At 45.3% G+C, this 22813-nt stretch overlaps 1 protein-coding gene across 1 annotated transcript; it reads right to left on the bottom strand.

Moving 5' to 3' along the window:
* Positions 1 to 4019: 4019 nt before the first annotated feature.
* Positions 4020 to 22331, bottom strand: LOC146050632 (uncharacterized). The gene is made up of 5 exons (XM_083167729.1): positions 22159 to 22331; positions 19098 to 19196; positions 16309 to 16432; positions 11740 to 11832; positions 4020 to 5140 (listed from the first exon to the last, which is right to left on the bottom strand). Exons 2-5 carry the CDS (start codon positions 19185 to 19187, stop codon positions 4182 to 4184), a joined length of 1266 nt encoding a protein of 421 aa, XP_083023855.1. The 5' UTR covers positions 19188 to 19196; positions 22159 to 22331; the 3' UTR covers positions 4020 to 4181.
* Between the last annotated feature and the right edge of the window lie 482 nt (positions 22332 to 22813).

Here is a 22813-nt window from a genome sequence, read left to right as displayed (position 1 = left end):
CATGGTCATTTTCTGACCAGAGAGAAGTGGCTAGTCATTATTGTTCTTTTGTCCATATTTATGGTCAACACTATTTGTTTTGACCATAATTAATAATCTTACTTTGTTTGTGGTGATACAATTGAAACCTCTGTTTTATCATTATTACATGTATTTTTATCACTGAGTCCAATGGTCATGACCTGTTCACACACTGGTGAGTGTTATGGAGTGACTTTGCCACTCCCTGGCCTGCTGGCTGTTGCAACTTCTTCATCACCCCGTGTACACTGCGGTGGGTGTGATACCCCCTTAAGTGAGATCCTGACTTTCGCCTTTTCTGTGTAAAACTGCGCAGTCAGCGTCTTATGGGGCCTACACACACAGCAATCCCAGGCCGTTTTCTAGGGGGGGTTTCTACATTGCTCAGAAAATGCCCCTACATCGATGTGGGTGTAGGGGCCATAGCATTGTGCGTCGCTATCGACCCTTGCGATTAATAAGCAGCATGCTGCTTATTAATCACTCAGGGCTAGTGTTCTCGTCAGAGAACACTCAGAATGCTCTCGGGTCGCTACGTGTGTAGGGCCCTTAGGATATCTATTTCATACTTAAACATAGCAGAACTATAAAACTGTGAATGCTAACTTCACACTTAGGTGGATTCCATAAAGCAACAGTCTGTACTCTTTTAATAGTTATCTTAGGTGCTGCCTGCACAGTCTTACACAGAAAAGGGAAAAATGATCTCACATATGGGGAATCTCTTCCATAAAAATAACACTTGCCAACAGTGTTACATTTATTGCAGAGATATATGATAAGTTACTGTAGGTTTAATATCGGATATACATGTGATTAAATTGTTTGAACAAAACCTATATACAAACATTTGTAAACTCTCACCTTGAAGAATAATTTCCTCTCTACACGGGTTACGGGTCAACCTCTGGCACGTGACGTGGCTGCACGCTCCATGTATACTGTGGGCAGCCAGCGGGCCTGGATTGTGAGTGACGTGTGGACATCTGCACGATGTGCACGTTACATCCGGCCGTCCACCAGTGCGGATCCTCTGGAAGCCTCCCAGGTTGCTGCTGGCGCTGGGTCAGTAATCTGCTAGTACGTAGCATGCCATTTTTTTAATATGTCTAACTGAATAACAAAGGTGTTTTATTCAGTTGGCTTGATTGGTTCAATAATTTGCCTCATATTTATAGGGTACCTGTACAAGGCACCTCCACTCACAGGGGGGTTTATATATCCTAATTTTCATTTTGGAATTAAGCGTGCACCATACCAGAGTTTCTTTTTCTTGTTCAATCTAGAATGGGAGCAAGCAATGACTGCGGATGAGAGACGTAGAACATCTGAAGAGTGAAGTTGGGAGATATATTTTGAGATAAGCAAAGAGATATAGGTTGGTATAGTTTGGTTTATGGCCTTGTTTGTAAGTAAAAGAAAAATCACATTCAGATGTTTTTTCATAGAAAAAATAAATATATAACATATAATAGGCAGCAATTTTTTGAAATCGCACCCTAAACATTACAAAACATCAGAAGAAAATAGACCTGGTTTGGGCAGACGAGTTTGAGAGAACAATGCACAGATCAGTGAGATCAAGAATAAATAATTAGAATGTTGATTTTTTTAATCATCATTATTATTATTAATAATTATTATCATAATTTTTCTCTACTTTATCATTCATAACCTGACAGGAGTGACGGAATTGTGTCTTGTTTTGTTTGTATGTTTTTTATAATATGTTCTTTATAATTTGGCTTTCATGTCTTATTAATTTTGTACAGGATTTATGAAACAAGAAAGAGTGTCTGTAGATGGTGCACCTTCAAGAATTGACTAATAAAATGTAACTTTTGATCGTTGTTTAAAAATGTTGCAAAATAAAACCGAAAAGACACATACATACATACTGTACATACATACATACATATATACAAAGTGAGTTAAAGGGGATGAGAATCCTCACATCAAAATGCATTGGTATGTGGGGAAATGATACAGGGATAGGCACACTGGGTGTGCGGTCGGCGCATGCTTCTCAAAAGCTTTGTCAGAACCATGCTGATGAAGTCCTGACGAAGCTTTTGCGAAGCATGTCCCAACCGCACACCCAGTGTGCGTATCCCAGTACCCTTTCCCCACATACCAATGCATTTTGATCTGTAATAGGAGTAGCGATGCATCCCTGGGTTTCTGCTATACTAGGATCCCCCCAGTTAGTGACACAGTGTCTAACATCTGTCACTGCGTCCGGTCTGCTCTGACATTCCCAAGTGATCGAGGTGGTGTATGCTAACACACCTCGCACCCGGCCCCACAGCGGGATCATAGCGTCAGGGGCTTGAGGCGGTTCCAGCAGCTGACGGCCAGGCTGAGATGGGAACACCACCCGTACTCAGCGTGAGCCGTTCGACACTGAGAACCCCCACCGATACCCCCTTCCAATGTTTTACACTGGGGACACTAGATTTACCAGCCAGTTTATGCATTATGCTATATGCTAATCTCAGCAGAGATCTGCTGGCTACACTGTCCTAGTCAGTAGTGGACCCTAAGTGCAAGGTGGTATACGCCAACACACCACACACATTGCCCCACAGTGTTAAGGGTCTGGTTCCAGTAACTGACGGTAAGGCTTAGATGGGAATACTACCCATACTTGGCATGAGCCATTCTATACTGAGAACCCCAACAAGTTACCCCTCATCAACATATCAGACTGGAAATACAAAATTTACCAGCCCTTTTTATATATATTACGCTACTTGCCAAATTCTGCAGAGATCTGTCGGCCACATCTGCTACAATTGTATTTACATGTTAATAACACAACAATACACGGCCCAAGCCACTAGCAGACCGTAGGGATATTATATTTCGAATAGGTAGAAATCATTGTTTTTCACCTACAACCAGTATGCATACACACTAGGGGATTTGTCACGCTACCAGATCTAACTATTAATGAATACCAAATAAAGGGAACATTCGTACTGGGGTCCCACTGGGTGAGGATTCTCATCCCTTTTAACTGAGTGTGTGTGTGTGTGTATGTATCTTTGGTTTTACTTTTTTAAACAATGGTCAAATAAAAGTTAAATTTTATTAGTCAAATTCTTGAAGATGCACCATCTACGAACACTCTTTCCTGTTTCATAAATCCTGTACTATTTAGTGTCCATGGTAGCACACCCTCATTATCTCATGTTATACTGATCAAGGAACTCATAAACGAGGGTCCACCAATAATAAACTCTTATCATTTTCCTGTGCGACTGGCAAAAATTCTCTTTGTATTATTCATTTTGCATATACAGTATCTAACAATTACACATTTAGTGTAATTCTTTGGTTTGTCCACTAGATGTCACGTTTTCATTATATAAGTTTTGGTATGTATACAAACCAGTATACCGATAACTTATTTTGTTTGTTTCACTAGCATCTTCTTTTTTTTTACATGGATGCCTTTTTTTTAGCACCCTTTATTTATTGTTCTCATCGGCACTGTGTTACATTGTATTTACACATTCTTGTTTACAGTGTGACCCACGTGACCACCGGGAGAACCCTGGTGCACTATGTAAATATTTGTATTAAGACTAGGCAGCACTTGGTGGAATCGCATGCGATATATCATATGCAAAAGTACCATGTGCGATTCTGCTGCCCGGGAAAGTCCTGGGAGTTCAAGGGGGATTGCTGCGACTACTCCCCTCGGAGAAGTCGCACAAGTATATGGGGGCCTTACTGCTCTCCGCACGTTACATTTGGCACACCTGCATTGCACATGGTTTTGCCCATTGAATAAAGATTTTGCATTGAGAGCCTTACTAAATAACCCCCAAATTCTCTTTGCACAGTGCGTTATGGTTGATTTACTAAAGAAGCACTACAAGATTCCCCAATCTGCCAACCAGCTGCCAAGCCTATACCAGCATCTCTCCATACAGAACATCTATGTACAAATTTGATCAACACACACACAAAAAAACGGAAGAGATTCAGGGTAGTATGAACAACTCACCATGTTTAATGAGACAAAAAAAAAAAATCATTACAGATATTTTACAGACCACAGTATACAGTGTGTATACTATACAGGGTAAAATTGCAACTTTTTTTTTCTTTACTCAAACCAGAAATGAGAAGTATTTGGCCGTAATAGGAGTCTAGAAAGACCTGGTGTCTTTGTGACATTTCTGCAGATGTCTAAGAAGCTGAGGCCTCTGGGTAAATCTCCGTATGCATTTAGTGCAGCTGTATGGCCTCTCCCCAGTGTGCTTACGCTTGTGTAGAACGAGATGTGTGCTATGCTTAAAGGCCATTCCACATTCCTTACATGGATACGGCCTTTCCCCAGTGTGGGTTCTATGGTGGGTAATTAAATGGGAACTGGAAGTAAAGCCCTTCCCACACTCAATGCAACCATATGGTTTTATGCCCGTATGTACTCTTTTGTGGGTAATAAGATGAGAACTTTGTGAAAAACATTTGCCACAGTCGGCACACACATAAGGTTTCTCCCCGGTATGAGTTCTCTGGTGCACAATTAGATAATTGCTGATACTGAAGGTTTTGTCACACTCGGAACACTTAAATGGCTTCTCACCAGTGTGAATTCTCTGATGCTTGACCAGTGCTGAGCCATCAGTGAAACTTTTTCCGCAGTCGGAACAACCAAAGGGTCTGTCCACTGTGTGTATCCTCTCGTGTCTCATTAAATTTGATCTTTGTGTGAAGCATTTCTCACACTTTGAACAGACAAACAGTGAAATCCCCGTGTGCACCTTTTGGTGTGTGACCAGCTTTGCTTTCTGCTTGTACTCTTTACCACATTCAGAACACGCGTACGGTCCAAACACATTGGATTCTGTTTTTACAAAACTAGTCTTCGATAATCTCTTGTGACGTTTCAGTGCTAGTATTTCATCGTCGTAAAATAAGGAGTATTCGACAGGAACACGTTCTCGAAAGTTGTACTGACGTCTGCTGGAGAGGATGCCATCCACATGTAATGGAATATTAAGTTCTTCCTTTAAGTCGTCCATCAAATGTACACCTTCCACCGCTAGTCCATCATGTGTAAACAAGGATGTATACAGCTCCTCTGTTTGGTATCGGGAGACATCTACAAAAGGCAAAAACCGTAAGTACCTGGTCCACCAAAAAGTACAAAAGATAAAAGGACAGCCACTAGGGAAATAGTGTTTAATGAAGCAAGTTAACAATGGATATTCCAGTTCCTAATATTTATTACTGATATTGGAAGTCACAAGAGTCCAGTGACCATATAAAAGCACAAGGCTTCAAATAGAGTGATTTTATACGAGTCACAAGTATTTGTGTAATAATCTAAACTACAAGTGCATCATTCCATAGAGTTCTCAGGTTTTACTAAGAACATTCAAACACGTATATCATTTAGAAACGGGTAAATGTTTTTTTTTTTTTTTAATAGAGTCATTTTTTTTGAGTTTTTCAAACAGAAAAGAAAATAGATTCTAAACAATAAAACCCTGATAGAGACAAAATGGGCATACAGCATGTAGAATCAACTGGAATATACATGAAGTAATAAAAATATACAGGGTATATGAGTATGAGTCGGCTCCCTTTGTTAATATAATGGGAACACAATTGCCCAAAGGAGCCATCCGTGCATTTTAAAACAGGAGAAAAAGGAGCAAATCGTTAGAGTAATATCACTTAGAAGTATACAGTAAATGGTCATCCGTCAGGAGCTCTATGCTAACCTAAATATACAATCCCTTATCTCCCTCCATGCTAAACCAAAACCCACCCAAAGCCTAACAAAACAAAAACCTAACCCTCCACCCTGTATAACCTTACCCCAACCTAGACGTACCTAGATCCCCATAACTCCCCTAAACTACAGCTCCTACAATAACCTCCGCCAACCCCCGAACCACCCCCAGAAAGGATGAAGACCGTATGGACTAAGAGGAGGTAGCAAACTAGTGGTTTGTAGCTAGGACCTTCAGGACTCTCCCACAAACAGGATATACTAGTGACCCCACCCTAGCTAACCTACACCAAACTAATTGGCCCCTCCCATCCCACCTAATCTACAAAAAAAAAAAAAGGATATTACACATATGGACTGACTGGGACAATGATGAACTTGTCAAAGGATAATAACCAAATGAGCCAACTAGAGCAATAAACCAGCAAATATAGTTAAAACAAATCGAGCTCTTAACAAAATGAAAATAAGTATCACCGCTGTAGGAGAGCATCATAAATAATAATAATAATAAAAATACACACATACACACTATCTATATATACCAGGGGTGGCCAAAAGGTCCATCGCGTACTTCCCGCCGGTAGATTGCGATCAAGTGCTGTTGTCTCCCTTGTAAATATCTGCTGAAACCTCTGAGGTTCTCAAGAGGCTTTAGCATTCCCAGTGATGCAGTGCGCGAGTGACGTCATGATGTCGCCCGCGCACAGCAACCGAGGAGCCTACAGGCTGCTTGCAGCAGGAAGATCATTCAGCGGCAGCAGTGGGGACAATATAGGCAGCGGGAAATCATACGCAGCGGCAGCTTGGAACAACACAGGAATCGGCAGCAGTGGGGAGACCATATGCAGCGGCAGCGGCTCAGCCACAGTAAGTGAACCCAACAGTGGGGGTCCTGACAACCACAAAGAGTACAGTCAGATTTTAATGTATGTACATCCCATATATGGGGGGGGGGGGGCAATGGTTTCTATACAGTCCACATATTTTTTGTATATGCTGTTATGTGGTGGGAGGGGGTGTCTTCACAATTGCAAGTTTATCCCAGATGATGCCCGTTATGGAGTTTTGTGCCCCCTAAAAGCGCGCGTGTGTGTTTATACATCTCTTATATATTTAGCCACATCTGTCAATCATCCCCTGTGTGTATAAGGCTGGGCGGAGTTGTGTATAACAACTCCGCCCAGCCTTATACACACAGGCGATGATTGACAGATAATGCTCCCCTCCCTCCCGCCCATCAGACATACACCGACCACACTGTCCTGCTGGGACACCCTCCCGTTCCTCCGGACTCCCCCCTCCTCCCCGGCCCCTGCTGCGTGTGCTCCGGCTGGGGCTGCTACCTTACCCCGAGGCTGTGCGGGCCCAGCAGTGCTGTGCGCGGGAGGAGGGTGGCCCGGGCACGCTGCTCCTGTGCGAGCACCTGCCCCTGTACACGGTGGGGATCCGGCAGGCCCTGTACCCGGTGGCGGCGGAGGCCAGTGCACTGACCGCGGCGGCCTCATCACCTTCCATGGCCCCGGCCAGCTGCTGTTACCCGGTGCTGGAGCTCGCCCCCCGCCTGCGCTGCACCCTGCGCCACTATGTGTTCGGGCTGGAGGCCGTGGCTATAGGCCTGTGCCGGGGACCTGGGGGTGGCGGCGGCCCGGGCGCAGAAGACCAGAGTCTGGGTGCGGGACAGGAAGATTTGCGTGATTGGTGAGGACATGGGGGGCCTGTACTGTATGTACTGCAACTGGGCGACTACAAGTCCCAGCATCACACACTGTATACTACTATATACTGCAGCTGGGAGACTACAAGTCCCAGCACCACACACATGTACTACAAGTCCCAGCATCACACACTGTATACTGTGTATATACTGCAACTGGGGAACTACAAGTCCCAGCATCACACACACATATACTACAAGTCCGCACACACTCCAGCACATGCGCCCACCTCCCATCCCCCACCCGCTGTACCCACCCAGCCATCCCTCCCCCACCAACACCACCCCTGCTCACACACCCACAGCAGAGAATCTTCCATATAATACAAAACATATTCCACGCAATAACGCCGTTCCCAAGTAAAGGGACTGAGAAGAAAGAAGAATGAGCGCACAATGAGCAGGAAATATAACGGTCCTTTACTTCAAAAATAAAAGCTCACGTACATTACAATAAAAGATGATCAGCATGGGACATAGCAGCACAGCACATACACCGTCGGAGATCAAGTGCACCGGCAAGATGGAATCACAGTAGCGTCTCCACGATGTTCACAGAAACACAGGACCAGGACACAGTACGTCAGGAAGCTCCACCACAACATGTTTCGTCATCAAGGACTTTGTCGGGACCTGCCAGAATGGTGCCTCTAGGTGAGTATCCAGTTAAACAGCAGTCCGATGGTGAAATGCAATGGAAGAAGGGAGGCCAGGTGAGATATAATCCAGTCAGCCAAGCATCACCATCTCCAGGATGCCAGTCCGATGGTGCAGTGGAGGGTAAGAGGAGGGCACAGCGGGGCAGCCACCGGAAAAGTGCACCACAGGATGGAGCTCCCAAGATGGCGCCTGGTCACGAGCGCACAGAGGCCAGGAGGACAGTGCTAGTCAGGCTGGATAATCCGCCGCAGCCGCACCAGTCGCCCTGCAAGGATACTGCACTACACAATAGCGGCCAGTGAAGCGGAGGGCACAGCAGAAGAGCCGCCGCAGACACGAGCCGCTGGATGGAGCTGGCCGTGTGCACAGTGATTGACAGAAGTAGGACGTTTAGCGGAAGTGCTAAGAAAAACGCAGGCGTGTCAGATAAAAATGGTGGGAATGTACGGACTAACGCAGGCATGACTAAGAACCCACTAGGCCTGTCGGGAGTGTTTGAGAGGTCAGATATGCCATTTCCAAAGTCTTGGGCTACAAGGCGCCTGCAATAACTTGTGGCCAGTATAAGAATCATTTGATGGTGAGCAGCTCGCGACGGGATTTGAACTCATTCGCACAGGTGTGAATGGGTGTGCACCCATACATACCCATTCGCAAGGTGGAATTACACTTTAGCGGGCAGACACCCTAACTGAATGCTGGCCGCTGCACATTCACAGCCATGCATTCAGGTATGAATTGGACACATTGTCAGAGTTGACTGATTGTCCCTTAATGTCCCGAAGGAGCGTGCATCGTTACCGATCTAGCCAGTAAATACTTAACGATATGTAGGATAATATCGGTAATGATATTGCTATCATGCATATCGTTTGAAAATATATTATCGTGTGTACCCAGCTTTAGACAATGCACCAGGTAATTACAGCCAGAGGCCAGTGACGTCCCAAGCGGAGGTGGATTCACCAGTATACGCTTAATGGGGACAGGATGAATCTGAAGATTGTTCCAACTCATTAGTTAACGCAAATCAATTGAATACTCTTTATCCACAATAACTGCATCAAACGCTTCAGCAAATCCTGATGGAAGCGGACATAAATTAGTATCAGCAACGTTGGTAAATAAAACCAAAGAACAACTTCCTAAACATTCTTCCAGAATCCCCGATTACCCAGCATCAGCAATGTCTTCTGCAGTTACTGAACATAGGTCTATGGCAGACAGAATTACCCAATGTAGGGAGGGAGAGGGAGGGTAAAGACGATATTCCAGGGGGAGAGAAATGTCAGAGGGTGGCACACGTTGTTCACTTTGCCTCAACAGTCCAGGATCCCAGTTGGGTTTGCCTTGGAAATGTACCTAAAATGGTATATGTTATAAGGTCGACAGGTCGTTATAAGGCAATATTAGGTTGACAGTCAAAAGGTCGATCACTATTGGTAGACAGGCAGAAGGATGACACATTGAAAAGGTCGACATGTATTGCGTCGACAGGGTCAAAAAGTTGACGCAAAGAAAATGTTGACTTTGAAAAGATCGACAAGTTTCTCATGCGATGGGACTCAGTACATTAATACAGTGTCCATGTGGACAGATTAAAAAAAAAAAAAAAGATCTCATACAAAACTTTTCCCATGTCGACATTTTCTGTGTCAACCCAGTCTATGGAGGCTCATTTACCTTCATTCGTACTCCATATTCCATCTGTATTGTGCTAAAGCCTGCACAGATCATTCAGATCCCTGCATGCTTCTGTGTTTAAAAAAAAAAAAAAAAATTAAACAAAATGGCGTATGCTCCCACCCCCTAGGTTCAGTCCTCTTCTCCAGTAGAAAATCTAAAGGTTACCTGTGAAATAAAATTATACTTACCACTCCTCCAGTGTAGATCGGTCCTCTTTGGTCGAGGGAGCTCCGAAACTCATAGACTGTGCGTGGCTTCATAGATGCACATGTTATGAATTTAACATGGGCAGTTCCCACCATAGATTTCAGAAATACAGGGGACCCCAACAAATTACCCCCTCCCCCCCCCCTCTGTATATATGCAACCAGGACTGGCTCAAAGAGCCCCGAGCTGGTTATACTCCCCCCTGAGTATAACCAGCCCAGGGCTCTTTGAGCCCACCCCCCTGTAGGGAATTCAGCAGAGAACATAAATGGAAAATGCAACATGTTTTCCATCCGTATTGTATTCTGGGTAAAAAATAATAATAATAATAATGGACGACGGTGAAAGGGGAGATAAACATTATTGGTTTAGCAGAAGCATTAAAAAAAAAAACAGGTCTGTCATTGTACATTACTTTCAGGCTCGACGGTTTGGATCACCCTATAAGTAATTAATGCAGAATTTTAGTTCAGATTAGATTAAGCCTATTTTAGATGCTACTGATAAAGGACTTCGTCAGAAACGCGCAAATCAGGTGATATCTGGAGACTTTGGGAGACCACTGTGGAAACCTACCTTTGCCTCACCAGGTGTCCAGGAATTTTCAGTCATTCAAGCTGGTAATGTGATACCTGATTAAGTGGATCCTAGGAAACTTTCCTCTAAATATGGTGATATAGGGTTTTACAAATGTGTCAAATGTATAAATATATTTTGGTACTTGTGTACTTTCACGGCTCCCATCGCATGCCATATATAGTGGCATGCGATGGGATGCGATTTTTGCCGTTTTTAAGCATTTTTTTTTTAAATCGCATGCGATCGCATGCTATTTTTAACAGAAATGCATCCAAATGCATTGAAATTAGTATCAAACATGTTCAAATGTCATTTTTCAGGCTGTACCACCCTCACTATCAACGCAAACCCGAAGCGTGGCGAGCGCAGCGAGCCCGCGAGGGGCAGCGGTACGCGTCCTACGACCTTTTCATACCCCCACTATCCACGTCGGCGTGGAGTTGAGAATAGAAAGTGTGGCGAGTGCAGCGAGCCCCGCGAGAGGACGCGGACACCTGTGAAGCCCGCGAGGGGACGCGTATACCTGTGAAGGTATCCGTGTCTGCTCGCCACGCTTCGGGCTCGGTGGCTCGCTGCGCTCGCCACATTTTCTATTCTCAACTCCACGCCGACGTGGATAGTGGGGGTATGAAAAGGTCGTAGGACGCATACCGCTGCGCTCGCCACGCTTCGGGTTGATAGTGGGGGTGGTACAGCCTCAAAAATGACATTTGGGGGCCATTGAACATGTTTGATACTAATTTCAATGCATTTGGATGCATTTCTGTTTAAAATCGCATGCGATGCGATCGCATGCGATTTTTTGCTATGCGATGGACATCGTGGGAGCCGTGATTGTACACAAGTACCTATATTTTAACCTTTATTTGGTGATTCGGCACAACTTTTCCAGTTCAGATTGATTTGGATTGTAAAAAGAATACGTTTTATTGGGATTGTTCTTTGCGAAACTGCGTGACATGTCTGATATTTGTTTGAGACATTTTGGTCTCATACGCTGCAATCAAATGTGTTTGCGCAGATTGGAAGTTACCATTGTTTGTTTTAATAAATAATAATATAGGAAGAATTACTGGTTTAGGCTAAAAGTCCACAAAAAGAGAGGAAATCTCACCCAGCGTCTTGGCCTGCTTTCTCACATCTGTTAAACACGGTTCTATGCCTTGCTCAAGGTGTGATATTATCTTGGGCTTTTTCCTCTGGTACCCTGGTCAGATATAAAATAAGATATTAGAATTCTAGTGAAAAATAAATACAGCTTCTGGGCCATATTCTCTAAGCTTCAAAAGTGATAAAATGGAGAGTGATAAACAGCCAGCCAATCAGCTCCTGCCTGACATTTTTCAAACACAGTCTGTGACATGGCTGGCTGTTTATCACTCTCCATTTTACCACTTTTGAAGCTTAGAGAATCTGGCCCTCGGTCTTCTCAATAATATAATAAAGCCTTAATTGTATTATAATTCTACATAAATGTTGTTCTGACACTAAAGGTACTAATTAAATATTAAACTGTGCAAACCACCAGTAAAACACGATCCATACAATACTGTTACTTATCCTGAAATGGATAAAAACCAGGGATTTTGTACTTACCGTAAATCCTTTTCTCCGAGTCCACAGGTGTTACTGGAGTAACAGTGGGAATAGAAGGGCGATTAAATTGAAATGAATGTGGCCAATTTCTCCCCTAGGCAGTCCTAAGGATGTGCCTGAAGGGAGCTGGAAGAAAGAACATACTTCCAAGAGGAGGTTAAACATAACACACATTAACAATCAAACCATTTATAGATTGAAAGGTGAAAATATCAGTGAGAGACAACACTGAGCAATACAAACCACACAAGAAACATACCAGGAAGTTCCAACAAACATGACCGGAACCTAACCTGGCAGGAAGAAACTTCAACGTTTCTCTAAATCTCTTTTGTAATAAAGGTACAGCGCTGCGGTGGGCGTCCAGTGACACCTGTGGACTCGGAGAAAAGGATTTACGGTAAGTACAAAATCCCTGTTTTCTCCTTCATCCACTAGGTGTCACTGGAGTAACAGTGCGGACGTCCCAGAGCTCCCAACACGGGCGGGATGGCGCTGAGGCCCCCTTAACACTGAGCATCCAAACTGGGAAGCTGGAACCACACAGGTGTCAAACTGGTAAAACCGAACAAAAGTCTGACGTCCAGACCAGGTGGCAGCTCTACAGAGCTGCTGAATAGAGACCCCAGGGGCAGCAGCCCAAGAGGGTCCCACCGACCGAGTAGAATGCGCCGTAATAGAGATAGGAGGACATCGAGCATCAGCGACATAAGCCTGATGGATAGTAAGACAAATCCACCAAGACAATGTCTGTTTGGAGGCCGGCCAACCACGCCGGACCGGATCATACGTGATAAACAAAGCATCTGACTTCCTAATGGATGCTGTCCTTGCCACATAAATACGCAGAGCTCTGACATCAAGAGTTCTGGTTTCAGGAGTATCCTCTACAAAGCCCACACCTCAGTCGGCTGATTGATGTGGAAAGCCGATACCACCTTTGGCAAGTAGGAGAGGCTAGTACGGAGCTCCGCTCTGTCAGCATGAAACACCAAAAATGGTGGTAGACACGACAGAGCTCCAAGATCCGAGACCCTTCTGGCCTGGGCCAGGAGGAGAACCGTTTTTTCACGTAAGGTACTTGAGATCCACCTCTTCCAATGGCTCGAAAACCGCCGTTTGTAGGAAACCAAGGACCAGATCCAAGTCCCAGGGAGCCATAGGAGGATGGAAAGGAGGTTGCAGCCGCAACACCCTCTGGAAAAAAGTATGTACCTCTGGCAAGAGAGACAATCATTTTTGGAAAAAGACAGTGCCAAGACCTGCATCTTCAGGGTACCTAGGCGTAGCCCCGCAGCTAAGCCTGCCCGCAAAAAGAGAAGATGTCTCGCCTTCTTTAAAAGAGTAGTGGAAACACCACGTTCCTCACACCAAGACACATAAGCCCACCAGATGCGGTGGTAATGTTTTGAGGTAACATCCTTTCTAGCCTTCATCATGGTAGGGATAACAGCCCTTGAAAATCCTGCACGCCTTAGGATGGACCTTTCAGCAGCCATCAAATGAAGACGACCTAAGTCCGGAAAGACGAAAGGCCCTTGATTGAGCATATCTTCTTAAAGGGGCAGGGGCCATGGTTCGTCGAATAGCAAAGACGTGAGGCTGGTGTACCACGACCTGCGAGGCCAATCTGGAGCTATCAGTAGGACCATGACCTTCTCCCTCCGGATCCGCTGCAGTACCCGAGGTAGCAGTGGGAATGGAGGGAAGATGTAAACATAGTGGAACGGCCAAGGCGCTACCAGAGCATCCACTCCTACCACCTGAGAATACTTCGTCCAAGCGAAGTACAGGGGCAACTGGTAATTGTGGTGAGATGCCATGAGGTCTGCCTGAGGACAACCCCACCGGCGAATGAGGCGTTGAAACACTTGAGGATGGAGTCACCATTCTCCTTGGTGTACGTCTAGACAACTTAAGAAGTCGGCCTCCCAATTGTCCACGCCGGGTATGAAGATTGCAGATATTGCCAACGTGTGAGCCTGGGCCCAGATCAGGATTTGACTCGACTGCGCGTGCGCCCTGCTTGTTGATATAGGCGACAGCCGTGGAGTTGTCGGACTGTACTCTGATGGGATGACCCTGAAGGAGATGATGAGCCTGCAGAAGAGCAAAATATACTGATCTGAGCTCCAGTACATTTAGGAGGTTATTCTGGTTGGTGCGGTCCGTTCCGAAATCTTTCAGAGTGGACCGCACGCCACTCTGTGCGGACATCGTAAGAAGAAACCCCACAGGTCCTCTGCATTCGGACGGACTCACTCTTTAAGAAGAGGGTGTGTTTACGGACTACATCCAAACTGTGCGTGTGCGGTGGCCACACACAAATTCTGCACGGTCTTACAGTGTCAGAACGGACGGGAAGCTGTGACGGGAAGCGGGTATTAGTGATACCAAGTTCTGTCCATTGCTTGCAGTATAAATGTGTGTAAAAAAATACAGCCATGCTTTCAGCATATATTTGTGTGTTTTGTAATGGTCCATTTAGGCTGCAATGGTTCCAATTGAAGCAATGAAAAAAGTGTAATTAAGGAGTAGAGGAGTGGATTGTATTGTGTTCAGCTGACAGTGGTTCAGGTGCGGCCGTACTAATTGGGCGATCCGAATGCCTAGCGCATGACCGAGTGGTGTCCGCAAAGTAATACTTGCTTATGAAGACCGCATATTTCCTGGCTGTTGGTTCGTTTGCAGTCTGTGTTCTGTCCGAATGCACGCCTACCAGAGTTAGTGCACTCCCTCGTGTACGCCCATAATTACACCCACTTTGAAACTACGCCCTTGTGTCGTTCCGAATGACGCCCATATTACGCCCATATTTCCAGAGTGAATACGGTGCACATTTCTGTACGGTATTAGTGAGAACGAGTACGGAGACCGTGCGTGGCACATGTGCATTGCGTTGCCTACGCATGCGGCTAAAAAACGCCATCCAAAAGAATTCGGAAAATTACGCATCGACCAGAATAAGGCCCGTAATGATAAGAGAGACTCCTGCAGAGTCCAACGTCCCTGGAACTGGCAATCCAGGGTGACTGCTCCCCAACCGCGACGGCTGGCATCTGTGGTAAGCAGTATCCAATTCCAGATGCCGAATCTCTTCCCTTCTCTGAGGTTGCTGGAGTTCAGACCCTGCCTGTCTGTCCTCTGTGCAAAACTTGTAAATCTTCAAGCGATAACATTATGCCCAGGAGCAAGCCAGAGAGTGACCAGCTCCCAGAGGGCACATTCTAAGACTGCCTAGTAGGGTAAGTAGAAAGGTAGGCACACATTTAAATTTAAAGTGCCCATTCTCCCTGTAGTCGCCCTTCTATTCCCCACTGTTACTCCAGTGACACCTATAGTGGATGAAGAAGAAGAAAGGAAAGTAATAGGACAACATTTCATCGGGTGTGGTATAGGGTTCCGACAGTCGGGATCCCAACTGCCCGGACTCAGACAGCATGGTGAGCGCAACAATCTAGGTCTAGATTTCTATTCCATATTGCGAGAATGACATCAGCACCTGCCCCGATTTCGGAGATCAGGGGCCATCTGCAAGGTAAGTTTGGATTTACTTTTCAGAGCGAAGGCTGCAGAAATCATTCGATGGTCATCGACCATCGAATAATTTCTCCTCTGCTCGCGGCCACATGCGGGGGGGAATGTGTTCACATACACATCCCATCGCATACTAGGGGATTTGAGCGCCGGGGGGGTTACAAGCAGCTTAGCAAACAGGTCTGAATCAAGCCCTATGTTTTGGGGCCCATACATCTAGGTTGTAGCTGGTTGATTAAACCCCACAGGCTGTATCGACGATCCTGGCCAAAAAAATGGTAAAATCGTTGGTGATTTCTAATATGCGGTTTCCCTATAATCAGCCGAAGATCTGCTAGTTATCGGTGGCCCCGGAGCAGCGGATCAGTAGACCAGGTTTTCGGGGCCACAGATGTAAAACTCCTTAAGTAAATCCAAAGATGTAACTGAGGAAGTCTAATAATAACAGTAATTGTACAACAGTATTGGTTGGGATTTTTTTTTTTTTTTTTTTACTTATTTAGGTTTTTAAAATAAGGATTTTCAGGTTTTTGCTAGCTGGGGAACCTACCCAAGGTGCAGAGGGTTTGGTAATTATCCATCATTACTTGTCGGTAGAGTTCTCTCTGTCCTTCTTCTAGGAATGTCCATTCTTCCTTTGAAAAATATACAGCAATGTGCTCGAACTCTGTGGTCTTAATAAACCAAATATATTTGTACATTAGTACATTGATTAACAAACACTTTGCAGCAGAATATAAAAATGTAACATTTATTTAATGTTCATATGGTCAGTGTTCCCTTCTGCTGTAAAATAAATGTCACACTTTACAATAACAATGGTCCATTCTTTCTGACAAAATCCTTCTTAGATGGACAAAACCATGTGCACTGCGGGTGGGGCAGATGTAACTTGTGCAGAGAGAATTAGATTTGGGTGGGGTTTTTCTTCAAAGTGAGATCTATATTGAAGTGTAAAATCATGCAGTCAGTATTTTCCCTGCACAGAAACAAAATAACTCACCCAAATCTAATTCTCTCTGCACATGTTACATCTGCGCCCCCCCCCCCCCCTGCAGTGCACATGGTTTTGTCCATCTAAGAAGGATTGTGTCAGAAAGAATGAACTAGAATAAACCCCAGTGTTAATCAATTAAAAAGTATGGACAGAAATATAGCCGTGACTAGGGGGAATACATCCAGCCTTTCTGGTTAGACACCAATATAAATGAGACAGTGTTGAAGCTCAGGGGCATATCAATACAGGATAGGGTCCATGTGCGGTCCCCAACTGGGCCCCCTCCTCGGGCAGCATAGTCCCTGTTACTCTAAGTGACGGCACTGGGCGCTAGTAGATTCTAACGTGGTTTCTAACGTGGTTACATGCGCAAAAACAGTTGCCCGCTGTGCCCTTATTATGATGATTTTGCAGCGAGTAGCGGACGAGGACTCCGGAGAGGTGAGTACAGTGGGCACATGCATGGCACAGTATTCTGGTGAGAACAGTGGCGATCTGACTAGATTTTCACTGCATGCAGTTAAGATCCAGGCCCATTTTTCAATTGAAGACAAGGCAACAACTTCCCTTCTTCCTAAGTGAATATTGTAGAGGTACAGAGGAAGGTAACATTTAAATAGAAGACCGTTATAATGACGGAACAACAGAACAGTATTGTCAGTGCGGGCTAAACACTTGAATTCCTCCCAAAACAGGTGAGGAGCAGCGTTAGGGGTGAGATTTAATAGGATGAGAGATTCAGAAAGTGAGAGATTTGGGAAGAAATCTCCAGGTTTTTTAAAGCGGCAATCATTTATACTGCGAAACCAGTTTGAGTTTGAAGTGTAAATGATTGCCGCTTTAAAAACCCTGGAGATTTCTTCCCAAATCTCTCACTTTCTGATTCTCTCATACTATTTAATCTCACCCTAGGTCTCTATTATACAGTATTAAAGGACAGACCTTGGTACTTCCCAACACTAGGCCTGGATGAACGTAACTGTTGCCACTGCTGCACCATTTCCACGCAGTGACAGTGCGCAAACATTCACACATCACAGGAGGACTTCTCTAATAAGCTGCCGACTGCCGGCCTCACTGATCTTCTAGCTGCATCTGAAGACCCAGCAACATTGTGACCATCAGTTACAGAACTGGACATCAGAGATTTCACAATATCTGACCCATCTAAGCCGCTGAGGCCAGTGTACATATACTAGATGGACAGGCTAACAGAAATACAGAATAGATATTAACAAAATAAATGGGTACTCTTTACCTAGAAGGGCGCCCATCGCGACCATCGCATGCACTAAAAATCGGGTGCGACGCGATGGCCGCGATTTCCCATAGGGACCAATGTTAAAAATCAGATTGGACCCAATTTTAGTGTTCAATGCCTCAATCCCCGCGATTTTTACATAGGAAAAATGTTAAATGGGCCACAGAGCCCTAATAGTCACCGTGAACTCTGAAATGGCCCCCACAATTGTTAACGCCACCCCACGATCAACGTCAACCCGAAGCGTGGCGAGCGCAGCGAGCCCGCGAGGGGCGGCGGTACGCGTCCTCCGACCTTTTCATGCCCTACTATCCACGTCGGCGTGGAGTTGAGAATAGAATAGTGTGGCGAGCGCAGCGAGCCACCGAGGCCCGAAGCGTGGCGAGCGCATCGAGCCCCGCGAGGGGACGCGGATACCTTCACAGTTATACGCGTCCCCTCGCGGGCTTCACAGGTGTCCGTGGCGAAAAGCGGACACCTGTGAAGCCCGCGAGGGGACGCGTTTACCTGTGAAGGTATCCGCGTCCCCTCGCCACGCTTCGGGCTCGGTGGCTCGCTGCGCTCGCCACACTATTCTATTCTCAACTCCACGCCGACATGGATAGTGGGGCATGAAAAGGTCAGAGGACGCGTACCGCCGCCGCTCGCCACGCTTCGGGATGACGTTGATCGTGGGGTGGCGTTAACAATTGTGGGGGCCATTTCAGAGTTCACGGTGACTATTAGGGCTCTGTGGCCCATTTAACATTGATTCCTATGGCCAAATCGCGGGCATTGAGGCATTTAACATTAAAATCGCGGTCAATCACCGTTTTTAACATTGATCCCTATGGGAAAATCGCGGTCATCGCGGGTACCCGATTTTAATGTACCCGCGATTTACCCGCGATGCCCGCGATTTTTTACCCCCGATGCCCGCGATTTCAATCGCTGGCGCCCTTCTAGGTAAAGAGTACCAATAAATGTTAGTAAGCGCATGAACTGCATATAATGTATATAGCCATACTAGGAGATTATTTCCTCATCTTCTAAAATGCTGCATAATGTTATAGAAAGATTAAATTGAAGTAAATCACACAACCTGTACAGGTGTCTTTTTCAGATGTGTAGCCAGTTTTTTTGGTAGGGCTCTCTTGTGTAACATCTTCTTTGTCACCTTTAATCTGGGCATCTTGAACAGCTAAAACAAGAACACACAATGAAACCAGAAACTACACAGGTTCAAAGCATCAAAGTACATATTATATTTGTACATGGTCAAACCATGATGCAATGCAAGAGGTGCAAATACTGCCTGCAACCGATAACTTCTGCACAGCTTTATTTGTACACCCAACTCTAAACCACTATGCAGCTAAGACACACCCCTCCCAACTCTAAACCACTAAGCAGCTAAGACACACCCTCCCAACTCTAAACCACTACGTAGCTTAGACACACCCTCCCAACTCTAAACCACTATGCAGCTAAGACACACCCTCCCAACTCTAAACTACAACATAGCTAAGACACACCCTCCCAACTCTAAACCACTATGCAGCTAAGACACACCTCTCCCAACTCTAAACCACTATGCAGCTAAGACACACCCTCCCAACTCTAAACCACTACGTAGCTAAGACACACCCTCCCAACTCTAAACCACTATGCAGCTAAGACACACCTCTGCCAACTCTAAACCACTATGCAGCTAAGACACACCCCTCCCAACTCTAAACCACTACGCAGCTAAGACAGACCCCTCCTAACTCTAAATCACTACGCAGCTAATGGTGTGTACACACTGTACTTTTTGCCTTCCGATGTTGACGATATAGTCAACATTGGATCGGAATCGGATGCAGATCGCAAGGGTTTTAACCCTTCAGATCTCGATCCGATTCCGATGCGGGTTTACGTATCGCAAGGCAGAAAGTCTTGTCTGCCTTGACTATATAGTGCAGATCTGCACTATATAGTCAGACTTGTATGCAAATCGGATGTGCCTTCAGATACTATCCACGATCCGATCTGATCGTGGATAGTATCTGAAGGCACATCTGACTGTGTGTACACACCATAAGACACACCCTTCCCAACTCTGAACCACTATGCAGCTAAGACACCCCCCCTCCCAACACTAATGGTGTGTACACATGGTGAGATTCAGGCCAATGGACAATTTTGACTATCTGATTTTGGCTAACTGCAATTAAGAGTTAAGCTGCATATACACCTACAGATTTATCCGTCCAATCTGTCTGGTGGGAACAAAAATCTGGTAATTTATGGCAGCAGATGACAATCTACCATTTTTTTTTTTAAATGCTGGAAAACAGACAAAAGCCATTCAGACAAATATGCTGAACCTGAACACATTTTCCGAATAATAATTTCTGCCCATTTCCCAGCATAAGTGAGCAAATGGTTAACTGTCATATTCCCATACATTACCAGATTTTGTACCCAGCATTACATGATCTTGCTAGTTGGCCCTAGGCCAAATACATTGTACAAGCGACATAGTGAAGACAGACTTGCCTGCACAATCGATTTAGCCATGCCATACCGACACCGTGGGGCCGCACATTGGGATCGCATGCAGTTAAATACTGTGCTATTTTGACTACATAGAAAAAATTGAATGCCAAAATTGTACCATGTGTACACAGCTTAAACCCAAATCTGCCTACCTGCGAATCAACCTGGTTGAGTGGAAGGATTTTGTAATATACATGTTGTTGGTTTAATATGGTATTTAATGCTTTGGGATTATATAGAGTTGCATAAAATTTTCACAAAACTACAACTGCCAGCGGTGCACCACCCAGCACAGGGCAAGTGACAATCTTTTCATTGCATCACTATACTGCGAGTGCTACACTATACAGTGATGTACTCTCACATTAAAGGGTATTCCCCTGGAGAACCCAGTCATGGGGCAGTCATTTTTTAGGTTGCATGCCCCCCAACTCTCCGGACACTCTTTTCTGGTCCAGATCTCTCCCCAAAAATACTGCATCGGAGCCACATCGTGCCTTAGACTGCAGCTTTCACAATGCAGTTCACAGTTTAAGAGATGCACTGGTGCATGCACAATCTTGAAAAAAAAAAGTACGCATCTCAGCAGAACTCTACTTGGGGTCGAGTGACTTTAACTGTGCGGCAGAAACAAATGCTGTTATTTGCCTGTATGTGGAGTTTTCTGCACCTATGCTGCTGGCCCCTCTCTATTCCCTTGTGCAAGCAGCAGTCACCAGAACACATTGCACCATCCCTATACCTGGTGCCCATACAGTGATTTATCCTCCCATGCTACATTACACCGACTGAGCCTAGATCCAAGACGCTGCTGATTTCTCATTGGAAATTGGTGCCATTCCAAATAGAAGCATGGTCATTATATTTCCATTTATAAAATAGGGGAATGGGTAAAAACTGGAACCAGCCCCCAGAACGGACAAGATCCATTCATCAAACTGTACCATTCCGGAGCTTGTAGTGTCCTGTCCAATGGGGTGCCCATTACACCTGTCACCCAAGAGATGAGGAGGGAGAGATTACAGCCTCCCCGTATGGTCTGGGGATGTTGTACAAACTGGACCGCACCTGACCATACGGGGAGGCGGTTATCTCTCCTTCCCCATCTCCCAGGTGACAGCTGTCAGTGTCACCCCCAAGCTCCGGAACGGTGATTGGATCCTGTCCAGCCCGGCGCTCTGGGTTCCGACTGATTCCGGATTTCACCTAGTCCCAGGCTATGTATAGTATTCTGCAGCAGCCAATAGGGACACAGCAAAACAAATACACAAACATATTATACATGACATCACACACATATCTATATCCTGAGTAATCAGCTGCTGGGGAACTGCATATCCCAGCATGCCCTGCCAGTTACTGTATGTTGTTAGGGCATACTAGGACTGTGACAGGGCATGCTGGGATGTGCAGTTCCCCAGCAGCTGGAGGGCCACCAGCAGAACACACCAGACAGTATATATACACATATTTTATATATATATATATATATATATATATATATTTTTATATATATATATATATATATATATATATAAGCTGCACCCAACCACACACAGTGACCCCCCGCCATAATGCCTAATAGCAATGTGTACACAACAGCATCATGCCAGGACTGTTACCAGCGGGATAGGTGGCGCACACAGGAACGCAGCTGCCGCACTCTAGAAATAATGGCGGAAGTAAGGTCGGAATAACTCCGGCAGCTCACGGTACACACTGATCTCCATCCGCGCCCCGACCTATCACATTCCTGCAAGGACCAAGCGGATGTGGGAGGAGATCGGTGATTGGCTCTCCCCAGACTTGTGACGTGTGCAGTGATGCCGTGAGCAGTGATGCCGTAGGGAATAGTGACAGGCGGAGGGAAGGGCGGAAGTAAGCGTGCGACTGCGATGGAGGGCTGATGTCAGGGTTGAGTCTATTTTATAGTGGGCTAAAGGACCTTGTCCCTCCAGGCACTATGATTTAGCCCACTCAATACAAATAGGCTATATCCTAGTGGGCTAAAGGACAGGTCCTTCTGTTCACACTGATTTAGCCTACTCAATAAAACTAGGCTATTTCTTAGTGGGTTAAAGGACCTGGTCCCTCTATCCACTTTGATTTAGCCCATTCATTAAAGTTAGGCTATTTCCTAGTGGGATAAAGGACCGGTCCCTCTATCCACTTTGATTTAGCCAAATCAATAAAATTAGGCTATTTCCTAGTGGTCTAAAAGACTCACTTAAAGAACCAGGTCCTTTAGGCCACTTGATTATAGCCCATTTTATATAA

This window comes from Crinia signifera, chromosome 12 (genome assembly GCF_055691185.1).
Source record: "Crinia signifera chromosome 12, ASM5569118v1, whole genome shotgun sequence".
NCBI lineage: Eukaryota > Metazoa > Chordata > Amphibia > Anura > Myobatrachidae > Crinia > Crinia signifera.
The sequence above is the reverse complement of the archived record's forward strand: the minus strand, read 5'-3'. Positions and strand labels throughout refer to the sequence as shown.

Coding starts and splice junctions, on each gene's coding strand:
- LOC146050632 (XM_083167729.1), bottom strand. CDS start 19,187: ATGCCCAGATTAAAGGTGACAAAGAAGATGTTACACAAGAGAGCCCTA. Junction 11,833..16,308: donor CCAAACCCTCTGCACCTTGG/GTAGGTTCCCCA, acceptor ATATCTGACCAG/GGTACCAGAGGAAAAAGCCC. Junction 5,141..11,739: donor AAAGCAGGCCAAGACGCTGG/GTGAGATTTCCT, acceptor TGCCTTTTGTAG/ATGTCTCCCGATACCAAACA.